General features: G+C 37.9%; 1 protein-coding gene across 5 annotated transcripts in view; it reads left to right on the top strand.

The window, feature by feature from the left end:
- Positions 1-23,826, top strand: part of TAF3 (TATA-box binding protein associated factor 3) — a 179,217-nt gene that overhangs the window by 138,810 nt on the left and 16,581 nt on the right. For all 5 annotated transcript variants that reach the window (XR_002804919.2, XR_002804918.2, XR_011433856.1 and 2 more), the window contains exon 4: positions 4,112-4,194. Coding sequence is in view for 2 of the 5 variants with exons in the window: in XM_003364333.5 (XP_003364381.2) it covers positions 4,112-4,194 (83 nt within the window). In the remaining 3 variants the exon portion in view is untranslated. The remainder of the gene's footprint in view (positions 1-4,111; positions 4,195-23,826) is intronic.

Raw genomic sequence — 23,826 nt, 5'->3', positions numbered from 1 at the left:
TTCATGCCATTAAAAGATGGCATTAGTTGTATTGTTTAAGTAATTGAAATAATTGTCATTTAGTTTGTTGATTTCTGGGATGGACACATGAGAAATTATGTTGTGATTGTAGGAAATGTCCTTGTTTTTATTTTAGTAGGCATTTGAATAGAGTTAATGTAAACAGAAGTCTGATGAGAAATTTTTATTTAGAAATTGTGCTTTCTGTATCTATGTTATTAACATCCTTATTAGTCTGTTTCTACACTTGCTTGGATTTTATCTTTAGGTTAAATCTGATTTAGCCTCTTTAAGAAGGAAATTAAGGTATGTAAATATATTCAGGTCCGGTTACCATATTTCCTGGTTTGCGCGGGACAATCTCAGGTTACGCCTGTTTTGTGGTGTAATTAATAGCTTTCACTTTCCCTCTCAAAGGTGTCTCTGTTTGGATGATGTGGTCACCCTAGTTATAGGTAAAACTTTGAGCGGAGGTAACGACTTCTGAATCGTTCATTAATTGGACAAGTTTATTAAATATCTATTGTCTCAAGGCACGTTTATATCATTTTTAATCTGACTTATAAAAGATATCTTCATTTTTGTTGGTTCTGTTTTACATACTGTATCATTTGACTTTTTTTTAGTAGTAGGTCATAAATAAATTGTGTCTTGATTCTTTTGCCCTGCCAAGCCATTTAAGACAGCATCACAAACCTAGCCAGTTTAGTTGAATGGAGGTGAGGCCAAAGTTAATCTCAATTTCCACATTTTCTGGTTAGCCTTCCATAGAGAAAATGTATTTTACAACCACCTCTAGCCATCTCACAAGTATATGTCATTCATCGTAAAAGACATTGACAAAGAAAATGCATAGCTCCATGTAAGACATCAACATACCCAGAAAAAAAGACTCAAAACGTGTGGCAAGGAGTCAAGGAGCAGTATGGTAGGGCAGGGGATGAATTTGGTGTCAGGACACCTGGATTTAGATCATTTACTTACTAACATTGTAATTCTGGGCAAACCACTTAAGCTTTCTAGGCCTCAGTACTTGGGGATAATAGTACCTTCCACACCTGTTTTATAGAGTTGTGAAGATCAAATTGGGTCATGTATATGGGACACACTTTGTGAAGTGCAATAAATGTGTGACTTATAATTATTGTATAGTGTGGTAATAGAAAGGGACCAAACATACAATGTGAAGCATAATCGTAGTAAAGAAGATTTTTTTTTTTAAGGTAGAGCAAACAGCTGTATTTTTAACTAAAACTCAACAAAGGGTTAGGTGCTTAAATAATAGTATTGTGGGTTGAAGGAATGTGGAATATTACTCCCAATACCTCATCACTTAGGAGTATGTGACCCTAAAAGTTTTTAGAAATAGAGGAACTTTATATAATTTTTCATTCTCTAAATCAAAAAAACTGAGTTTAATCCCAGCTTTGCTATTTGTGTGACCTTAGAACAGAAAAAGGAAAAGGAAATGGAAAAGAAAGGGGAAATTTTTGCTTCAGATAGATCAGTTTCACTGTAAGATGGAAACCATAATATCTACCCTGCATGTTTAAAAACCTAAATGAGAACATCTCAAAAATAACCAAGCACAATGCCTGGCAAATAGGAAGTGGTTTAAAATGTTTGTTTTGGATATATTTGTTTATTCTCCCACAGATAACACGGAAAGATAAAAATATAAAAATCTTAATAGTTTACAAAATAGGTTGGACCATTGGTTTTCAGATTTGGTTAGATATGGAACTTTTTGTTCAAGACAAGGAGAAAGTGAACACAAACCCTAGTTAGTTCTCCGTGGGTCTTGCTCTGACCCCACCTCAGTGACTCTGGATCTCCTAGGACCTTGAGGAAAACCACTGCACTGTGCTGTTCAAAGATCCGGGCGAGTGAAGGAGACATTTGCCAACAGGGAGACTAGTTACAGTTTAAATGTGATGAGATGAAATACTTACAGGATGTTTAGTTGAAAATGTTCAGTAGGCAATATTATATTTTGGCCCTAAATTCCATCAGTGCTAGTCCAGAGAGGGAGATTTTGAAGACATGATGTATGTCACTGTGGAATGACAAGAGGAGAGGACCAAGTAAGGTCAAGCAAAGTAGAGGACTTTTGAAAGGAGAAGAAAGGAGCATGATAAGACCTATAATGGAAAAACATACTGGGACATTAGGAAATAGCGTCTGGAAAGAGTGGTTTTAGAGTGGCACAGTTGGGGCAGAAGATTGGAGTGGGTTGAGGAATGAATGGTGAGTGAGAAAGTAGAGACAATGAAGAAGAGACAGTGGAAGACTGAAAACTGTGAGAGGTTGTCAGCTAGAGGTTGAAGAGGAGGTAATATTTTTTTTAAAGATAGATTTGAGCACATTGAAAAGTTAGCTGAAAATAATTAATGTAATGAAGATGTTTCATGATGCTATAAATAAGGAGAAAGGTTCTTTAGAAGACTGGAGGAGGTGGGCCCTAGTATAGTTGTAGAGGCAGAGAAGTTTGTAAGTTTATGGGGACTTGGAGTTCTCCTGACTAGTGGCCTCAGTATTTTTTCCTGTGGAGTTTGAAGGGCAAAGGAGGAAAGGAAATCATGGGATGGTTCTTGAAAGAGGTAAAGCTTTGAAATCATAGCTTCCGATTAATTCTTTCAATCAGTAAATCTTAGGCACTTATTATTTGTCAGACCCCATGTTAGGCACTGGGAAATAGCAATAAGCAAAACAGATGTGGTCTCTGCCCTTATCTAGTTTAGCTGGTTATCCAAATAAATAGTACTGAAGGCAGAGATGACGTTGGAGTTTGTGATGGCAGAAGCTTGCATGATTTTTAAAGTTTTCTCTGGAATTTCTCAGTGCTCTGAAGGATGATTTTAAATTGGTCCTGGACAAATAGTGAAATAACTGGGAGTCAAAGGTGCTTGCAAGAGAAGTTAATCCAACGAATATTTGTTGAGTATCTCCTACGCTCCAGGCTGTTAAAGAGAATGGTCAAGGTTGTAGATCTTGATGTTACAGTGGATTAAAAAAAAATTCTAGAAGGGGACAGGTGAAAACATGAAAAAATAGAAGATTTGATCACTGTGCAATATATTAATTATATGATATAGTATATCGAACATAATGTTAAATATTCATTCCCCTTTAGAACCACCACACCGTTCTGATTTAACTCTTGAGCTTGAAATATGTAAATCAGTGGTTTGCAGCTAGTTGTCACAGTGACCAGCAGTGTACTGTTGGCATATAGTAGTGCCCCAAGACTAGGGAAGTTAAACATCTGGCAATGCCTGGGACAGTCCCATTCAACAAAGAATTGTCCCACCAAAAAGGCCAGTAAAACCCCTGTTGAAAACTCTGATATAGCCCATAATTTGAACTGCAGAGCTTGTGTTCAGTTTATTCATTCAAAATACTTATTACACCATAGCGCCTCCAACCCAAAGGTTGTGAAGAACCCCTTTAACATCATAGTTTGTGTATGCCGTTTCTAACTATTAGCTCAAATATTTGTGAGATCTTCAACTTGTTTAGCAGTCATTGCCTTCACCATAAATCCTTTCTAAAAATGTATATATATTTTTTCTTTTACGGTATTTTAGATCTTTTTACTACTAGCCAAAAGATGGAACAGTTTAACGTTGTAGTTACACTTGGTGTTTCAGTTGTTTTATATGACAGTGCTAACTTAAGATGAGTTTAATGTTTTTCCAATCGAATAAGTAGATGCATTTTATCTTAGAGAGAAGATATCATTGCATCTTTTTCTGTTTATATTAAGTCGGGTAATTACTTAAATGTTCCACCAAATGATCTAGATAATTTTTGTTAAAAAAAAAAAATTCTAACAATAAAATCCAAGAAATTAACCAAAACTAAGAAAGAAATAATTCCCATATTTACATAAAGTGATTAAATTTTATAAAATTTCTCCTGTTGCCAGGTAGCCTTCAGTTGTTGAGAAACAACACAGAATAGCCCAGATTATCTTTGGGTCTAGCATTTTAGCAACATTTGAGGCCGAAACTCGTTTATCAAGTTTGTGGAGATGAGGAAGTAGGAAAAGAGGTGGGAGGACCTTTGTTGAAAAAAAAAGTGTTTAACTCTAATGTCCTAACTTCAACAGATAAAAGTGGAGCCAGTTGTTCCAGCCCCAAGTCCAGTTATCCCCAGATTGACGCTCAGAGTTGGTGCTGGCCAAGACAAGATGTAAGTATAAACATTTGAATTGGAGTGAAATAAGTTGACCCTAATCTTCCCTGCTCTTTCCTGATGGATTTAGAACTCTACAAACCTTTTCCAGGTATGAACGTGTAGGGTCAAGCTTTATTTTAAGAATTTTTCATTTTCAAATTTTTATTGGTTTCTTCCTCAGAGTAAATGCTTATGGCTTTATTTAACATAGAGGATCCTTTTTTCTTGTTCTTTTTCTCCTTTTTAAAGGCTAGCACATGACATTGTTTCTGCATGGTTCTTGAGGTCCTGGCTATTTGCAAAGTAAGAGACTGGGTATTGAATGGACCAACTGCCATATTACACCCAGGTGGCAGTAAGGCATACCTTCTCAAGTACGTCTTCTGTGTCGCCATGACAGAGAGTGAAGATTCTCTTCTTGCTCAGATGGCACATGGTTTTATTCTCTTTCTATAAAGCAAAGATACTGCCAAAGGCTTAGTGAAACAGCATACAATAGTAATGCTGAAGTCTGAATTGTCTGCTCTTTTTTTTTTAAGAAAAATTCATTTTTGAGTTATAAATTAAGGCCGCAGTGTTCCCATGTGATCCTAATAAGGTGATGAAACATTGATTTTTCTTTCTTATTATTCAAAAATCATACTATATATCATTTAAATGAATTTCACAAGTTTGCAACCCTATGTTTTTACCAGTAAGCCTGAACATGGATTAGTTTACTTTGCAAACGATCACATATTATGTAGAAAATAGGCTTATAAGGCATTTAATTTTCATTTGGTTTTTAGCCATAAAAATGAAAGTAGGACCCATGAATTTCTTTAGTTGGTAGACAACAGAAAATTTGCTTTGTGTTCTCAGTAGTTTGTTCCATCTTAAATTTTGTGCGTATTTTATGCTGCTGCTTTTGTTAATTCCTAATGTAGTGCAGTGAAAAGGTCCACCGTCGTTCTGAGGAATGGTAGTTCAGAGGCACACGCTGTCTTCTGGAGACTGAGGGAAGAAACTCCAGATAGTCCGTACTTTTCTTACCCAAATTACCTGCGTAATTCCGACAGTACCCTTTTTGGTTCTGCCAGTAGAATCCTAGACCAGTGGTTGGTAGTATTGCTGACAAGCTTAGACAATGTAACAAAAATACTGTAGATTCAGCTCTTTTTTAACCAGATGCTGGTACAGTACCTGGTACCCTCTATCTTACTTGCGGAAATTTGAGTGATGTTCTTATCCGTTAACCAGCAGAGGACAGAGAGCTAGTTAGCAAGGAGACGCAACCAAAGTAACTATTCATACCCTCTCCTTGGAAATTCTATACTTGGGCTCATTTCTCTAAGAGGAAAATGTTCTTATTTAGCATTCAACAAATACTTTTCTCCTGCTGGTTCGTATTTGTTTCTGTTTTCTCAGTAAGTCGCCGTTACATAATCTTTACTTCTACACAGAGGTTTGCCTTGCTCATTCCCTTTAGAGACAAAAGGTTTGGGAAAAGGCATCAATAAAACTGTTCATCTTATCCACCCTTAAGTATTTTTGAGCCATTCTGTTGACTCTTTGTTTTTCTCCTCTCAATAAATCGCTTATATACCTAAGATATTGAAGATGTAGGAAATAGATCCTATTACTCTGGAACATATTAGGGAAGTTAGAATACCCAGACATTCTGGACAAATTGCCTATGAAAGTATAATAATATGTGAACTTTCAGATATTTAGGTAAATAACCCCCATATTATATGAATAATTAATCATTTGACCAAAGTGAGACACAAAGAAATACTTATAATGAACAGAGAAATACATGAGTGAAATATATTATATTTTAAATTAAAATAAGAGAAAAAGAGGCCCAAGTCACACGGCGATGGGATTTTATGTAAAATATAACTTAATCAGTATAGGTTTTTTAAATCTAAATCAGGGTCAGCAAACTGTGGCCCATGGGCCACATCCACACCACTGCCTGTTTTTGTGTGGCTCACAGCTAAGAATAGTTGAAAGAAATTAAAAGAAGAGAATATTTTATGACACATGAAAATTTATGAAATTAGAAGTAATCTTTTGTTCTTATAGTTTAAGAATACATGGCTTATTCCATGGCAGTTATAATGGAAAAGGGGTGGTAGATTCATATAAATGTACCTTTACTTACTCAGTTTGTGCACACTCGGGAGTGTAATGATACTCTTTTGAAGTGAAATTAATGAGCAGGCTGGGATTGAAACAGGGGGTCTGAATAGTTCAGGGAAGGGGGTTGTTTACTGCTGAAGAACAGGCAGAGAATAGAGTCTTTGGAAATTATGGGAAAAGGAAAAAACTTTACAGGGTTCAAATTATACCCTCTTGTTGGGAGATCTTTAGGACAATATTTAGTTTCAAAATCTTCTTAAGTGAAGTTATGTCTTCTGCCCTCGATCCAGGAAAGTACTTTGAGGTTAGATTATTTCCTCTATTCTCTATTATGCTTCCTTGAAGCATACAAAGATACCTTGTTTTTGCCTTGATTTAATGTGACTGGAAACTGTATTCTAGAAGGTCTATGGTGAGTGCAGCACCTCCTCCTGAGGCTGTTAAAATCCAAGATGACTTTGCAAAGACCTCAAATTCCCTTAGCATGTCCTCCAGGATTGGGTATCCAGAGTTCCCCTTAGTCTCTGCTGAAGATGAAACCAAAATACTAACCCGGAGATACAATCTCAATGCCTATGGAGTTTGTTAGAGTAGTATGAATGGGAAGAAACGGCACATTCAAGTACATTGCTAAAACATCTGAGTCTGGCCTAGCCTTCAGGTAGGTTTCGGCTTGCCCAGGAGCAGCTGCCTGGAACTGTATTGGTCAGGATTCTGAGGTCCCCCTTGGACTTGGTGACAAGGAGTATGATGAGTGTAGTGTCCGCTGTCATGGGATGGGCAAGTGGTACCACAGTTGCTATGTTATTTGTCATCTCAATCTTATCATTTACTGAGATTTGAGCAAGTGTAGGAAGAATGGTCCAACTTATGGCATTCTTTCATTTATTTTTCATTTATTCATTTCTGTGAAGAAGATAGAGCAAAGTAATGTGATGGAGTAATTTAGGGATGAGGACTGTTTCAATAGGATTGTCAAGAAAGTCATGACAAGGGCTGACCTCATGGCATAGTGGTTAAGTTCGGCATGCTCTGCTTTGGTGGCCCAGGTTCAGGTCCCAGGTGTGGACCTACACCACTCATTAGCCATGATCTGGTGGCGACCCACATAGGAATTAGAAGAAGACTGTCACAGATGTTAGCTCAGGGTGAATCTTCCTCAGCAAAAAAAAACAAAAAAGACAGACAGACATGGCAGAACAGGACCTGCAACTCTTCTAAAGTTAAATATGGAGTTATATTTATACAGCTCAAAATTCTGTTGAAGGAGCTCCTAATGAAAAAAGGTAATTTTAAATATTGGTAAAGGATTAAGAAAAATGTAAGTGTATATAAAGACTTTGAGATGAATAGTGGTGACGGTTAGGGGATTAAGCGTTCTTCCCCCCTCGCAGTTCTCAAGTGTGTCTTTAATGCTGTCCTCTCACTAGTCCTGGGAAGGAAGTTTCTGTCCTTTTCTCTGTCTGCCCCTTCACTCCTCCCCTCGGTCAGAGCGGCTCTTCTGCTTGCCGTGTTATTTCATCTGGTTAGTGGGGGTTTCTGTTGAAATGGTGAGCTGGTCATGCTCTTAGGGCATTGCTGTCCTTATTCAATGAGCTCACCAGAAAGGGGTCATTAATTAGACCCTTCCAGACATCCAGTAATGCTCAGTCTTTTTTCCCAATTTGTATCTGATAGTATATTTGATCAAGTGATAGAATCATTTATGATGGCTTTCATGAAAACAATATCTAATAGTATATTTATTTGATCAAGTGACACAATAATTTATGATGCCTTTCATGAAAACACTATGTCATCAATGATCATTCTAAATTTTCTTTTGACTGAGAGGTCACAACAGATTTTTTTTTTACAGATTTAACCCTTTTTCCAAAATATGCAAATTATGCTGAGATATTCTTCCGTGATCACTTTACTCCTGGTGATTATAGTTTTCTTTCTGCTAACATTTTGATTCCCAGTGTCAACACAGCCATGAGTATTATCAAGTTTCTTAAAATTCAGGAAATTCTTTCATTAGTCAAACCTCTCTTAGCAGAGGTGCTGAAAATTTGATGTTTTCCTTTTTGTGTGAGTAATTGAGGTTTTTGCTGCAGTTTACAGACTTTAGCTTGTGCCTGGGAGGGGGATTTTTAATAGTTGTAGTTTTTAGATTTTTATTTTTGTTTTCTGAGGAAGATTAGCCCGGAGCTAACATCTGCTGCCAATCCTCCTCTTTTTGCTGAGCAAGACTACCCCTGAGCTAACATCCTTGCCCATCTTTCTCTACTTTATATGTGGGACGCCTACCACAGCATGGCGTGCCAAGCGATGCCATGTCTGCACCTGGGATCCAAACTGGCCAACTCAGGCTACCAAAGCGGAACATGCACACTTAACCTCTGCGCCACCAGGCCGACCCCTACATTATTTATATGTACTGTGAAAACTAAAACTTTGCCATTAATCCTGAAAAAATTAAAGAGTTTAATCTTTTTTTTTTTTTAAGATTTTATTTTTCCTTTTTCTCTCAAAGCCCCCCAGTACATAGTTGTGTATTTTCAGTTGTGGGTCCTTCTAGTTGTGGCATGTGGGACGCCGCCTCATCACGGCTTGATGAGTGGTGCCATGTCCGCACCCAGGATTTGAACCAGCGAAACCCTCGGCCATCAAAGCAAAGCGGGTGAACTTCACCACTCGGCCATGGGGCCAGCCCCAAGAGTTTAATCTTTAAAAACAAAATATTTGTGGATATTTCTGGTCTTTTTGTGATCCAACCTTTTCTCATTAACACTTTTTGTCAGTACAGCTAGAAGTAGAAAATAATTATGGGCAATTACAAAAATAACCATTTAAAATATTTTTAAAGAAAATAAACATTTTATATTTTTTAAATGTAGCCAGATTTAGCTGAAAGACATTTAATCGGTGAAACATGTATGGTGGTGTTTTACTGATATATTCTTTAGAAAAATAGTAGCAAATGGTTTTTAATCCGACTTTCTGCATTTTTCTTTCTATCCTTGAAATGTTGTTTGTTCTTATGTAACTTTTTTCCAGTCTAAACAAACTTAGGGTACCTTAGAGGCAGAACATATAATAAAGTTACTAGAAAAGAGAAATAGGAACTAAGGCTAAGAAGGGCAGAAAGAAGCAAATGATTGCCCATCAAATATAATCACGGCTTTCTAGCAGTAAGGGCAAAAAGCGAAATACATTTTTAAAAAGGAAAGTGCCTCTTGGTTTTTCAGGAGAGATGAAGTTTTCCAAGGCAGTAAATTTACAACTTGATTTCCCTATGGAACCAGATGGCAGGAACAGTGTCTTCCCTGGCAGCTTTTCCAGCAGATACAAAGGCATTTTGTATTTGACAGTTTCTTACACCGACCCCTAATGTGAGGGTACAGCACAGAGGCGCACTCGGTGAAGGGGACTCTGTGAAGAGGCTTCTCATCTTCAGTTGAAGCACTCTCATTTTTTTTGGTGTTAGTCAAGATTCTCGGTTGCAAGCGACAGAAATCCAAATCAAACTAGCTTAAAGGAACAAAGTAAAGGGGTTTATTTGACTTTAGGTGAGGTGGTACCCAGGGTTCAAAAAGCGTCATAAGGACTCTGCTCACTTTCTTTGTCTCCATCTTGCCTCTGTGTGGTGGCAAAGATGTCCAAGTCGCTCGAGGCTGAGGTGGTTCTTAGGGCTCCATGTCCCTGGTGAACACCCCCGTTTCACAGCGTCCATTCTCAGTCCCCATCAAGGACTCCAGTTGGCCAGCCTGGCTCACCAGCCACGGTGGTGGGGGAGCCATCCCTGTCAGAAGGGGAAATGGTAGGTTCCAGAAGGAAAAGAGGGCTCTCTTGCCAGAATAAGGGATGAGGGACAGGCAAAAATAAGAGATATATTTTATTTTATTTAATTTAGGGAAAGGCAGTCAGATTTCATATTTTTATGAAAGCATGCTGAGGAGGCAGAGCAAAGAAACTTGTTTGTTTAAAAAAATGATCCTTTAGGAGTAAAGTTCAGAATATTTCAGAGCATTAGCCTGTCAGACTTCGAAGGCCTTTTGTTTTTCTATTTTTAATTTATTTCTCTTCCAGTAAAACTGTCTGCTTTTGATTTAAAAAAGGAAAGATTGAAAAGTGTTGATAGTTTGGTTTTGCCCTGCTGAGCTTGTCCCCGATACTGGAGCACTTCATAGGTATTTTGCCTACATTAGAAGCTAGAAAACAAGAGCAGTGACCCCCGAAAATCTTAAGAATGGCTATATTTAAAATGTGTGGCAAATGACTTATCTTTAATGCTAGTGAAAGATGGAAACAATACAAATGAAATTTTCTAGCCGCTGAACCAGAACACAAGTTGTGAGTTGTATACATTATTCTTGCTACTTGATTGTACTTATAAATTCAACAGATGCAAACCCACGTGTCTCAGTTATAACTCTGAGGGGAAGCAGGTAGTTAAAGTTTTTCTTATTTGGGTCTTCAGCCCTTTTCTGATTTTTCGAGACAAGGAGTTCTTGACCTCTGTATGTTACTCCCTCATGTTTACTGACATGAAATAATAATGACATCTCCAATTTTAATTTCTTCCCCTGGTACATTGGGTTTGCTCATTAACACCAAAGATGCAGTATGTTTAAGAGAAAAAAATAGTATATTGTCAGAAAAGCTGGCTTTAGGTTTTGGGAAATGCTTTTACTACACAGTAAAACAAGTGGAAAGATTATAATCAAAGCATTTCCATCTTCCTTGTAAACAATTGCAGCAGTGCTTACACGGATGCCACATTAGAAGACTTGGGAAAATTTACTGGATTCCATTCTAATGCAATTAGAGCTAATTTTGTTCTTTAAATGAATAAAAGGTCAGCTAGTAAATCTGGCTTATCTTGAGTCCAGACTTCAATAAATTGTTTTATTTAATTTGTTGTAAAAGATCTTATCCTTAATGGGTCTAGGTCTTATTAGTTCGCTTAGGTTTTAAAATATTTATGACCACCTTTTTAGATATGATTTGAATGATAGTTGGAAAGTTTCTCTCTGCAGTGTTATCAAGGCCCAGGATCACTAATTGAGTGAATATAGGAAGGTACTTAAGATTTGTTATCTAGAAAAAGCTGATGTGAACGTCCAGAATTTAACTGTTCTTTAACCTGTGACAGGCAGAGATAATTTAGCTGTATCATGGTACCCTTTTGGATACTATCTGACTATAATTTCCCCTAAAGATCAAACTACTCACGCTTCTGGTGTTTAAAAAGAATATGTACCAGCTGATAAAAACATTTAGGCACTCTTGTTGTTACTGACAACAAGACAGAAAATTTAAATTCCTTGCATTCTATTATTTCCTGTCGTTTCATGGGGCTGTAATATTGAAATAGTCCTATAAAGACTTGAGAGGCATAGTGTACTGCTTCTCTATTCCCACTTTCGCCTTTGCAGCTTATAGGATGGATATTCATGTCACTGCAGGACTTCTGTAATTTAGAATAATGCAGCCTTTTAAAAATATAAGTTGTCAGACTCTCAACACATGGGTTGAGGGGTATGTCACCACGTGGGACTGACTAGCTGAGTTACCCTGTCCGTGTGGATTTACTCTTTCGGGTTCCAAAACTGCAGCTATCCTCACAGCTTGTCCTCCAGGCTCCAAGAAGGAAGCAGCATGCCTCCTTAGTTTTAGGATCAGCTGCTCCTCCTGCGCCCTGCTTCATTCCCACCTTTCCTGCCCTCCCTCCCGAGGAAGTTCTTTCCCTTCATTTTCTCTTGTCCTTTATCTTCCTTTCCTTCCTTTTTCTCATATCTTTCCTTCAGTCTTATATTTTCCAATCCTAAACCTTCTCACCTTCACCAAGCCTTCCATCTACATGAGAGAAGGCTATATAACTTCCTCTTCTCATTCTGACTTCTCAAAACTTGCTGTTTATATGGACTTTCTTCCAATTTTTCATTCCTAAACCCCCTGCATTCTGGGGTCTGCCTTGGAAACTATTCTGAAGCTTCTCATTCATTGCACCCATTGAAGTCCTCATCCCAGGTGCCCGTCCAGAGCCCATGCTGCAGCCCCTGTGATCATCCTCCTCTCTGCTCTGCTGGACCCTTGTGATCGTCCTCCTCTCTGCTCTGCTGGACCCTTGTGATCGTCCTCCTCTCTGCTCTACTGGACCCTGTGTTTCCCCCATCTCTCTTTGAGACTTTCTATTCCTTGTTTTTCTTGGTACTACACTTGTCTGGTTCTCTCTTATCATTCCTTCTGTTTCTCTTTTATGGACTTTTGCTTTCTCTTCTCGCCCTTGGCCCACCACTCTGTTCTTTCTCCCTAAATTTTCTTATTCACTCTTAGGTTTCATAATTATATGACGATGATTCCCAAATCTTTATTTCCAGCTCTGATTTCTCCCCTAAGTGGCACACTAGTCTGCCCAGTTACCTGCCAGAAAGTTCTGACTGGATGGACCAGAGGCACTTAACATAACATTTCCAAAATTTGAACACATCGTTATTTCCCCAAGCTTGTTCTTCTTCTTATGTTTTTTGTCTGTTGATGATGTGACCAGAACCTCCATTTTCAAGCCATTTGAGTTTCTAGGGGAACTTGAAAGAAGACAAGACCATCTGACTAGTAGAGTTGGGAGATTTATTTATGTCGTAGTAACAGACTCAACATCCTGAAAACTAAGATAGGAATGTCTCCCCGACTCCAAAAGCGTTGCTCTGAACAAAACTGAAGGGAAGAGGAAGACCCTGTCCTCAGAAGCCCCCTTTATCTTCACGTGAACCCTCAGCATCTTCAAGTCTGGACCCTCCTCTTCGTCTACGCGCAAGTGGTCAGTAGAAGCAGCCAAGGGCAGGATGTCTGTACCGTCTTCACAGGCTTCTGCAACTGCCCCAGCAAACGTCCTTTAGCTGGGAAACAGAAAAGCCATTAGATGCAAGACTGTTTTGCTTCCTGGGGAGAATGACTGAGAGTTTTTAAAGTTTTCCACTTTTCAAATCAAGTGAAAACTTTACCCGCACAGATCACCCTACACCTGTCTGAGCTCTAGGCTCTGCCCTCAGACTGTGAAAGCTCCAGCATTACCAGCCATGGTCACAGAAACATGAAACCCAAGGAGGGGTGGTACCTCCCTTCCCCCCTCCCAGCTTTCCCCTCCTAACAGCCAGCCGATCCCCAGTCCCTGACAGTTTTACCTGCTAACATTTCTTAATTCCCTACCGTCTTCTCCATTCCTCCTGCCACTCAAAACTCTTCTCCATACTTACTCCCTCCAGAGCAATCTATCCGGAGCGCTTAAAACCCTGCGATGGCTGGCTTTGTATGTTGTAGCTCCACAAACTGCTTGCAGTTTCCCATATAGAACTGGGTGTTTTTCATCTTCCTTTCTTTTCTCAGGTCATCCTGTCTGCCTCAGATGCCCTCTGCCTCCACGCCCCCTCATCAGAGTAACTCATATTCATCTTTTTACACTGTCGTTTGTCATTGGGGGAAGTCATCGCTGCCCGTCTTTACACCCTACCCCCAGCTGGCCATCTTCTTCCAAGTGCCCAAAATACACAGTTGTTATCCAAATTATTCCACTTGGTACGCTTTATATGTCTGCCCTCTGTGACTGCCTTCTCCCCCAGATCGTGAGTTTCTTGGAAATTGAGTGTGTGCTGCATTCACCTTCTGTCTTAACTCCCAAAGAGCAGGAGGCACAGTAGACTGACGACAAATATCTGTTGAGACACGTTTGTGGATCCAGACAGTCTCTCAGCTGTTGAGCCGTAGAACTGATTTTCACTCTGAACAAACTTTGGTAAATTTGAAGTAGTATCAAAATAGGGTTTCATTGAGCTACTTTTACAGAAAAGCTGTGACATTAGGAGCAACCGTGTTTTTGTTGAGTAAAAACCCCTTAAAATGAGAGGCGTAACGGAGGACAGAGGAAGCTTACTCTTAGCCCTCCAGTGCAATAGACAGGCTTCCTTTGGTGTTGAAATCTTTGTCAGCGATTGCTTCTCCTTCTAAACCATGGCTCTTGGTATTTCACCTAATTTTAGAGATAATTTGAATAATAAGAAGATGCTAACAATAAGTTGCTTAAGGGAATTGGAAGATACTACAGGTGGAGTGACTGAATTTCCGAATTTGTTTTAAATAATATAAAGTCAGTCATTCTGTGGTCTGTGTAAAAGGGAAATGTGGGTTTCTTTAAGACTTGCAGTATCTTTATAATAACAGATGTACCACACATATACTCTGAGCAGATGAAAAATGATGCCCCTATATTTGAAAATAAAATTGTCAGAGTAGCTTTTCTTCCGAGGTACCCTGATTGTCCATCTTTGGCTCCCCGTGCCGTATGTACGTAGGGTTTTAATAAACGAGGATTAAATAAGAATGTCTGGGAAACAAAACACGGAAGACTCTGATCAGGACATAATAGGCCTTCAATAAATGTTTCTTATATGTTTTCTTCTTTTTAATGCTGACCGCAGACACTTGCTCTAAAGAGAAATACTTTCACTAAGATGTTACCTATATTCTCCTGCATCCTTTGGATAAAATCAGGTATAAAAAGCAAAAAGGCTTTTCAACACCTATTTCGAACAAGTATCACTAAATATGGAAGTACTTGGTTTTGTTTCTTAATCTTTTTTTCTGATTATAAAAATAATAAATGGTTAGTTTTGTGGTTTTTTTAAAAGATAAACTGTTTAGAAATGTGAACTTAGAAAGCAAAAGTTCCACTAAATCACTCTCTTTCCACAATAATCATGCTAGTTGTTTGGAGCGCTTTTCAGCAATTTTTTAAAAACAGAGTAGGATCATCTCACATACACTCCCCTACAACTTGCCCCCCGCCAAGAGCTCGTCATGGACGTTTGCCCAGGTCTGTGTGACGTGGTATTTTATTTACTATTGTATCGTAATTTATTTGTCTTTCCCATCACCAATCTGTGGACGTCTGAGTTGTTCCAGATTTTGCTATAACAAATAAAGAAACAACATCCTCATATACAGATCTTTGTTTATTCAAGTGTTGGTAGATCAAAGAATATGAACACTTAAGATTTTTAAGAGATTATCATGCCAAATTATCATCCAAAAAGCTATACCAGTTAAAATTCCCACCGACAGTAAAGAGAATGGAATGACTATATGTAGGAAGGATTAGTTAAATCTGGTGGTTCTGAAATTCTGAGAGACTCTGGAGCAGCTAATAAGTTATTTTATATGTAAAGCTAGATCCATTCTTTTTCTTCATGGACCTGTGAGTTGGTTTTATAGAAATCCTTTCTTCGTCGGAGGGAGCTTTTGATTTAAGAATAGTTGACGTTTACTGAGGCCGTTCCTGGGTATGTTCTGAAACGTGTTGATCGTTGGAGCTGTCTCCATCACAGGTGGCTTTTTGGGGGAGTGCATTATTCATGTAAAACGTAATACTGCAAACGATCATTTTCTTTGTGATAGTGTTTGTGCCTTGGAGTTCATTTATCAGATTAATCTGGGAAAGGGACCTGGTAAATATTGTGAGTTTATTCAGATGTTTGTAAGTATCCAATTTTAAAACACAGTTTTTAAGGCTAATATATATGATGTTGTTGGTACTGTTAAATCAAGGTTCTCAAGTAGGCATTTTTTTTAGTCCTTTGGATAATACCTCCTCCTTTTGAAGACAAATGTCTGTTATAAATCCCCCATGAATTTCTAAGGTGGTGCATTGTTTGTGTGTGATACTCAAAAGTTTACTTTTGCACGAATACCAGAGTAAAAGTTTTGTCTGTGAGAAATCTTTAGTGTTGTATTTGTTGCCGTTTTTTAGTCATCATCTAGATTTTTTCCAGGCTTTTTGTAGAATATGTTGTATCAAACTTGGCCTTGTCCCCAGTTGTGGCAGAAATGACCTATTGTGAATTCAAGCACATTTTCTACCAGTTTATCAACCCAGAGGAAACAGACCCAGAAGTCCCAAAGAAGGTTCTAAATGACGCAGCAGAGTTCCTGCGTCCGTCCGCAAACAGTCACTGTGGAGTTGTGCTCTGCTGGGCCTGGCTCATGTGTCCTGCCTTGGAAATAGGAGTAAGATAAAGCCAGACCCTATGGACTGAAAGTGGGAGGGGAGAGAGTCTGAAGGCAGGAAGGGAAATGGACGCTGCATGGAAATAGGCAAACGCAGCAGGTGTCCATTCTGCAGTGGGAATGTTTCATTTTAAGTTTTCTCCTTCGAACTGGCTTAGATCTTCTGGTGTGCTGAATGTTAAAAGCCACTATATTTATAGATATATATTTATTTATTTGTATTCATGATGTTGTGAAACCTCTATTTGGGTCATTTGTTTACGAATCTTTCTTTCCATAGATTTTCTTTGCTGTTTTAAATTTCCTATGAAAGATAATATTAGGCACCTGAAATTGCTTGGCCAAATTTAATGTTGTCTGGTTTGGAATTTCAATCTATATGAATTGTTGGTAACATCAGTAAGCTTATTGAAGGAAGATTTTGGAGTTTCCCCATAGGGTGCTGTGTACACTGTAGATACTAAATTATAACTTGTTTGATAGAAACTGCAAAATTTGTGTTACCTTACTGTACGGGCTTGTTTAAAAGCTGACATCCTAGCTTCTGGAGACTGTAGTATAACGGTAATATTGGCCCTGCTATGAATTGTATTCTCTAGCTATTTCTTTTACAATATCTCAGCGTTGGCTACAAAACCCTTTGACTTCAGATGCAGATAATCTCAACTGGGTAATAATGAGACAGAAACTGGTATTGGGTCACGATTCAGAGCTTGAAAAGTCATGCTCCTGGTATATATGTATAAACTACGTCTATGATAGAATATACTTATCTGATTTTATGTTAATAAATATGTGCTGCATCTTAAGTATGGTATTATTCTAAAACTTATTATAATTAAAAGACTATATAACTGTTAAAATTAACTGTATATATTTTAAAGGGTTTGTTTTTGTTGTTATCTTAGATTAACTACTAGAGCGCTTCTGGCTAAAGTTGGACATTAACCTGTTTTTGAACATAGCTTTAATTTATGTTATGATGCGATTGAAGAAATACTGATTTGTCTATGTATGGACATGTGAGCTAAAACATATAGGAGAATTAATGTGTCGTCAATACTCTTAGTCTCATTGATTCTGAAATAAGATGAACAGAATGAGTAAATCACAATTTTAAGTGGTAAACAGCCATGTTCCAGTTTTTCCTCATGAAAGCCAAGTAACTAAAGCAGAATGTCTGCAACTTTTTTTTGTCTTCGTTGTTGTTTATTTGTCTGATAATAAATACAAGGAAATCCACCTATGCCTCATATTTAGATCACTTTCAAAGTATATTGACAGGGTAAATTTTGAATTGCCTCTACTTTTTTCTGGCCTTTCTTATATGAATTATTTTTCTGTATGCATGCATACATTTATAAATCGGTACATGTTTTTTAAAGTATTATCATTATTTAATTTTAAAGCAAAGAAACTAGAAGAAGAAAAACAGCTCTTAAATAAGGACTGAAGTTTCAGATTGTCTGGCATTGACTCTTCTGCTCATTTGTGCTCCCTAATGTAAACATCTGAATTAAAACCATTCAGAGATGACCTGTCAGTTCAGTGGTCTCCGTTGCTGGGCCCCTGCCGCTGCTGTGGCAGGAACGGGGGGGAGGAGGAGGAAATGCATTAGCTGCTGCTTTCAAGTGTCTCCTTCTGAGGTCATGTTCTTGGAGTCAGATCCAAAGCAGTCCTCACTAAGGAAAAGTGTGACTGACTTCCGTTCTTTCTTCACGTGTCCCTCAGGCCAGGGTTTGTCATTTTTCTTGCCCTCCTAGGCCATTATGGTGATAGAGGATTCTAGAAAGAACTGTGGGGAGACAAGAGGACCAAAATCTTCAGTAGCCTTTAAAGCTCACAAATGAATTCTTGATTCAGTGCTTAAGTGTGCAGGAGCTGTGGTGGCCTCCTCTCTTTTTCCGTCTTTCCTCTGTCTTTTTTTCAGCATGATCTCCACCGCCAGTGGAATGCTTTCCAGTCTTTGCCTGCCTCAGAGAAAAGTTTGGAAACATTCTCTTATTATGTACATTTTTAAAATTTTTTATTTATGTTTTGCTTTAAACTCCCTTGGCCACTTTTTTTTTTTTAACATGAATCTTCCTCTTATTCATAAAAGTCCTTTATATGCTAAAGCAACCAAAATGATTTTTCATTAAATATTTTATTAATGTTTATTGTAGCTAATTTATTTCTTTGGAGTGTAGAAAAACTTATCCTTTTATCTCATCTCATTTTACAGCTTAACAATTGGACACGTTCTTTTACAAACAAATTGTTAAAACCCTCTTCATTCTCAATTTAGAAGATCATTTTTATTATCAAAGATACAGGATCAAGAGATGCTCTAGGAGGAGAATGGAACCACAACGGTCTGCAGTATAAGAGACATCATACTGTATACATAAGTCAATAGATATTAAAATTGTCAGGAATATAATAGAGATCATACTATATGTAATAAGTATATATATATAGTTGTCAGGAGTATAGAATATACATATATCGTCACTTATTTACTTATTTTAGCACACAAAGATGAAAATAAACATGTGTGTATATCTATATATATATCACATGGTATAACTATGTATATTTTTTCCCATACTATTAACAGAGGAAGATGAGAATTTGTATAAAGCATGGTGATTTTTGGTGAAGACACAGCAGCTATTATCCAATTTTAATATATTTTAAGGTAGCAGTGTTGGATTTTCCAATCGTGACTCCAGTAGCAGCTGAATTTTATAACACTCCAGTGTTAGAAAAGAGATACAAATCTTAATCATAATCTTGTTCATTTTTCAAGTTCACTAGATATCATCTTACTGCTTTTAGCATTTTCAAATACTTTGAATGTTATTTAATCCTAGAATGAATGAATGAATGAATGAATGAATGTTTATCTTTTATGGTTAACTTGCGTCTTGAGCAGATTTCCATGTGAAGGCGTCTCTCTTCTGTAGACCCTGGGCTCGGGGAGTCCTCAGGTCCAGTCCTATCTCTGTCGAGCGTTCAGTTCCATTGGGTGTGCTTGTCCTTGCTCGGGGAGTCCTCAGGTCCAGTCCTGTCTCTGTCGAGCGTTCAGTTCCATTGGGTGTGCTTTTCCTTGCTAAAAGCACCCTATTATTTGCTGGAAAGAAGCAGAGCCTTTCTGAAATCACAAAATCTTTTCGACGTTCTGACTCCAGAGAAGTGGGTTTTGAGAAGAACTCTGACGCTGCCCTAGACAACACCCTCATGGGTGTGCCTTTTTAAAAATTGATCTGCCTTTAACAAATGTTAATTTTTATTATGTATACAGTACCACTGTTTCGAAGGAGATACACTTGTGCAAATGGTAAATTTGAATCAGATGTTGGTCCTCCTCTCAGGAGCATAGATGTAAAAATCATAATAGAAGGTGGAAAGTGTGAAAGGTTATGAGAGATACAGCTAGAATTATACAGAGGTTCAAGGTGATTACCTCCAGCTAGGAAGTGTTAGAAACGCCTTGTGGGGAGTAGAGTCCAAAATGCTGTTCTCCTAAAGGCCTCTGAAATGATCTTTTTCCTGTGTGGTTGTGTCACCAACATGATACATTGAGGTTCGTTCATTTCCATTTATTTTCGACCTGTAGGCAATTTTATAAATTTAACTTGGAGTATATAAAACATTTACTTGAATGCAAAGCTGAAACGATATAAGAAGATATATTCAGACAACTGCTGTCATCGCTTTCCCTCGCCCCTTTACACGCCTTACCCTAGAGGTTACCATTTTTGTTTCTTTTATTCTTCTTCTAGTATATTTTTTTTGCAAATATGAGGAAATTGCACTATTTATTATTTTTCTGAGCATTAATGCCCTTTTAGGATATTTTACAGATTTTGAACATTTGACAATAGAAATATATAATCATTTGAGGATCCCCTTTGGAAATGAAGATTGTACAATGGCTATGTTTTCCTTTGATTATTTCATGCAGTTTGTTTCACTTTTCCAATAGGTCATGCCTGAGTTAAAAGATAAAATCTTTGCTCCTTGCTATGTACTTGGCCTATGACAAGATAAAATACTCGTTCTATAAGATGTTGTAAACATGCAAGAGGCAAGCCATGAGCTTGAGGAATTAAATCCATTTACTATTAGAATTATATGAATGCTAAGAGTTGAGCTGTCAGAATCAAGAGGAATAAGGAGTAATGATTGATTTGAAGAATCAACATAAAACTGGTTCCCATAATTGTGTTTGGGTATTTGTTCCTGTTGGTCAAATGTGAAATATGGAAATGACTGTGTTAGAATTTGGCATTTTAAGTACTGATACTCTAAAATATAATTTCTCCTAAATTCTGAATATTTATTTTTATACCTAAATGAGATAAATTAAATACTTAGTATATTTTCTATTTCCACATAACAAATGACCCTAAAACTTAGCAGCTTAAAGCAATAAACTTTTATTACTTCCTAGTTTCCTGTGGGTCAGGAATTTGGGTGGTTCTGACTCAGATCTCCTGTCAAGCTGCTGCCCAGGGCCGCCGTCATTGGAAGGCCTTGCCTCGGCTGGAGAATGTGCTGGGAGCTCACACACATGGCTGTTGGCAGGAGGCCTCAGTGGCTGGTCACATGGGCCTCTTCCTAAGGTAGCTTCAGCGTCCTCACAGCATAGCAGCTGGCTTCCCCAGAGCCAGTGATCCACAAGAGAGAAGGCAGAAGCTGCAGTGTCTCACAGCTTGGATGTCTCACAGTGTTGTTTTCACGATATCCTGTTAGTCACTCATCCAAGCCAGCCTTCCCAGTCTGTGAGGGGACTACATGAGTGTGGGAAGACTGGACAGTGGGACCCTCGGAGGCTGACTGCCATACTTGGGCTTAGTATTTCTGGGACTTTTAGGAAAAAAGTAAGAAAGCACAGCTATAATGTTTTATGTAACCAGTGACCCACTGTGCGGTTTTAGAGTAATATTATAGTGACGTCTCAGTGGTGTTTTTTTGTTTGTTGTAGGGAGGGGTTAGGTTAAGATACAACCTGGGAATCTGTTTCATCTGGTATTTCAAAGGGTGCATGGTATTTCTGAGATTGATTAAAATTTTAAATCTGAAGAAGAAAAGTGAGTTTTGGCTTAAGGACCGTATTGTTTTATCAAGGTGGTTTTTCTCCCAAACGTTGAAGAACTTCCCTGTTTGGAAGTTGATGTAAAATTCATGGAGGTGATTACAGTAGTTTTTACCTATGGCATCACCTTGTTACCATTTAATTAAATAAGTGGCTGTTCACTTTTAAGGGTGAATAAGTAAGCCATTGTGAGGGCACTTTTGAACTTCGTGTGCAGTTTAGTGGCACTTATTAGACTTTGATAATTTAGATTACTGGCTTCCTAGTGTTCGCACACAATAGCTGAGTAATGAGGCTCGTTAACCTCCCTGTGCAGACATATCCAAATTATGTTTGCCTCCAGCCTCCGAGGCTCCGTGTGGCTGGAGAGGGGAGGATTGGCTCTTTATTGACTTGTCAAGCTGTGAGTTTGCATTACAGGCCACGCAGCTCATGACCCATTCTATTTATTTCACTGTTTTGTGGTGGGGAAACAAGTAAAGAAATCCTGCGGAAAATCCCTCCCTGTGCACGTTTTTGTGAATAACGCCAGTGTTTGCAGCAGGTAGGGCGCTCTCACCAAATCCTCCAAAAGAGGTAACGTTAGCGGCATGGAGCCCGCGTGGGACCCAGCGGTGGGCGGTGTTGGTTTCTCTGCAAGACGTTGCATATTCGACAGAAAGTGCAATTAAATAGGAGGGAAAAAGTGATACTCCAAGTTGAAAAAGAGAGAGAAGCAAAATACTGTCTAGAAATATGAAACACACCTTGGCCATGAAGGCCAATAGGAATCCAGAATTATTTTCACAATGATCAAATTAGGTTAAGTGATGATAGTTTATCTCACAAGTGGTGAGAAGTTATATCATGTTATACTGTGTGTATGTTTTTTCTGTAATGTTCAAAATTGAAGAGATAATGAAAGGATTGTTATTAAAACTGTTTCCAGTTACCACAAAAGTAACTTCGGAGCTAAAATAAAAAATAACTTTCAAACACTAGTGAATTGTCTTATGAAATTCAAAAGAGTTGGGAAAAACAAGTCGCTTGAGTGCTGAAAAGAGAAAAGTTTTCTCCTGAAAAGAGAAAGTCAGGACATTTTGTCTCATCAACACTGAGTACCCACTTTAATGTTTCTCCTTTTGCTCCTCAGAAAACTTGAATGAGAATTATATTTATATATATATATATGCAGTATTATTTTTAAAGGAGTAATTTAATTAAATTGGAGCAACAATATTAGGCATTTTGGAAGGATCATTTTTATTATAATATTTTCATCAAAATACCATTTCTCTAAATTAAAAAATAAGAATGTATGTACAGATAGTTATTTCTGAGATTTCACGTACTGCCCCATAAAATGAGTCAAAAATTTGTTTCTGTCCCTTGGCTCTCCTGCCAATGCTAAGCCATTTTCATGGGCACCATTAGCAGGCCTTCTAGGTAAGGAAGAAATCTAAGAAAAATAGAAAATGAAAGGGGATGGGAAAAGAGTCAGGTAAGGCAAATAATATTCATTCTGTGTTTAGTGTAGCTTAAAACAAAAGCATTCCCCTAGAACAGTTAGAATGGAACCTTCATGGTGTGCTTGTACCTTGCGTTGGTGTGTAATTGTTTTTGGTCTGAAAATGGTTAGATAGATGAGGAATTAGAATCCATGCTGGCAAATAGAAATCTCAGTGGCCTTGGAACTCAGCAAGTAGTGTGGAAGGAAGGTAGGCAGGAAGGAAGTAGAGAAAATTGGCCTAATTTAAAATATATTAAACAGACAAAAATATTCCAAAGTAAAATGGTTATTTTATAGGAGCCTTCTCTGTGCAGTGTTGGGCATTATGATTATAAAGTCGATGAATACGTATTAAGACACTGTTTAATACTGCAAATAATTCAAGGACAAATAAGATACACACCTTACTCCTAAGAAATGTGTTGCCTAATATGGATGGTAAAGACAGATATGCACATAATTAGGATACAGAGCAACTGTGGACATTGTTTCTTTGAAAAGAAGAGACCCAAGACTGTGAACCAACCTTAATATCTAAAGGCTGTTCAAATTTACGATTTTAATTATGTACAAAAATAGCATAGTTTTATGGCTGTGCTGGTCCCCTCCTTTGATCCTTTTGTTGTTCGTCTCTGTTAATGATGGTACACTCAATTAGATGCACTAATTGAGCAACTTTTTCATTTAGCTTGGGACTCTTATTCCAGAACTTTAGGGCTTGACTTTGGTCAGCATCTGTGCGCAAACGCTTTAGCTGAGCCAGCATGTTTTCCCAGCAATTTATTAAATATAACAGACGCACAGAAAAGTGAACAAACTACAAATGTACAACTCAAACAGTAATTTTAAAATTCCCACACAATTTAGATGTGTATATTGTGACAAGTGTTTTTAACTTATT

This window comes from Equus caballus, chromosome 29 (assembly GCF_041296265.1).
Source record: "Equus caballus isolate H_3958 breed thoroughbred chromosome 29, TB-T2T, whole genome shotgun sequence".
Lineage (NCBI taxonomy): Eukaryota > Metazoa > Chordata > Mammalia > Perissodactyla > Equidae > Equus > Equus caballus.
Note: the sequence above shows the minus strand (reverse complement) of the source record. Positions and strands in the feature narration are given on the sequence as shown.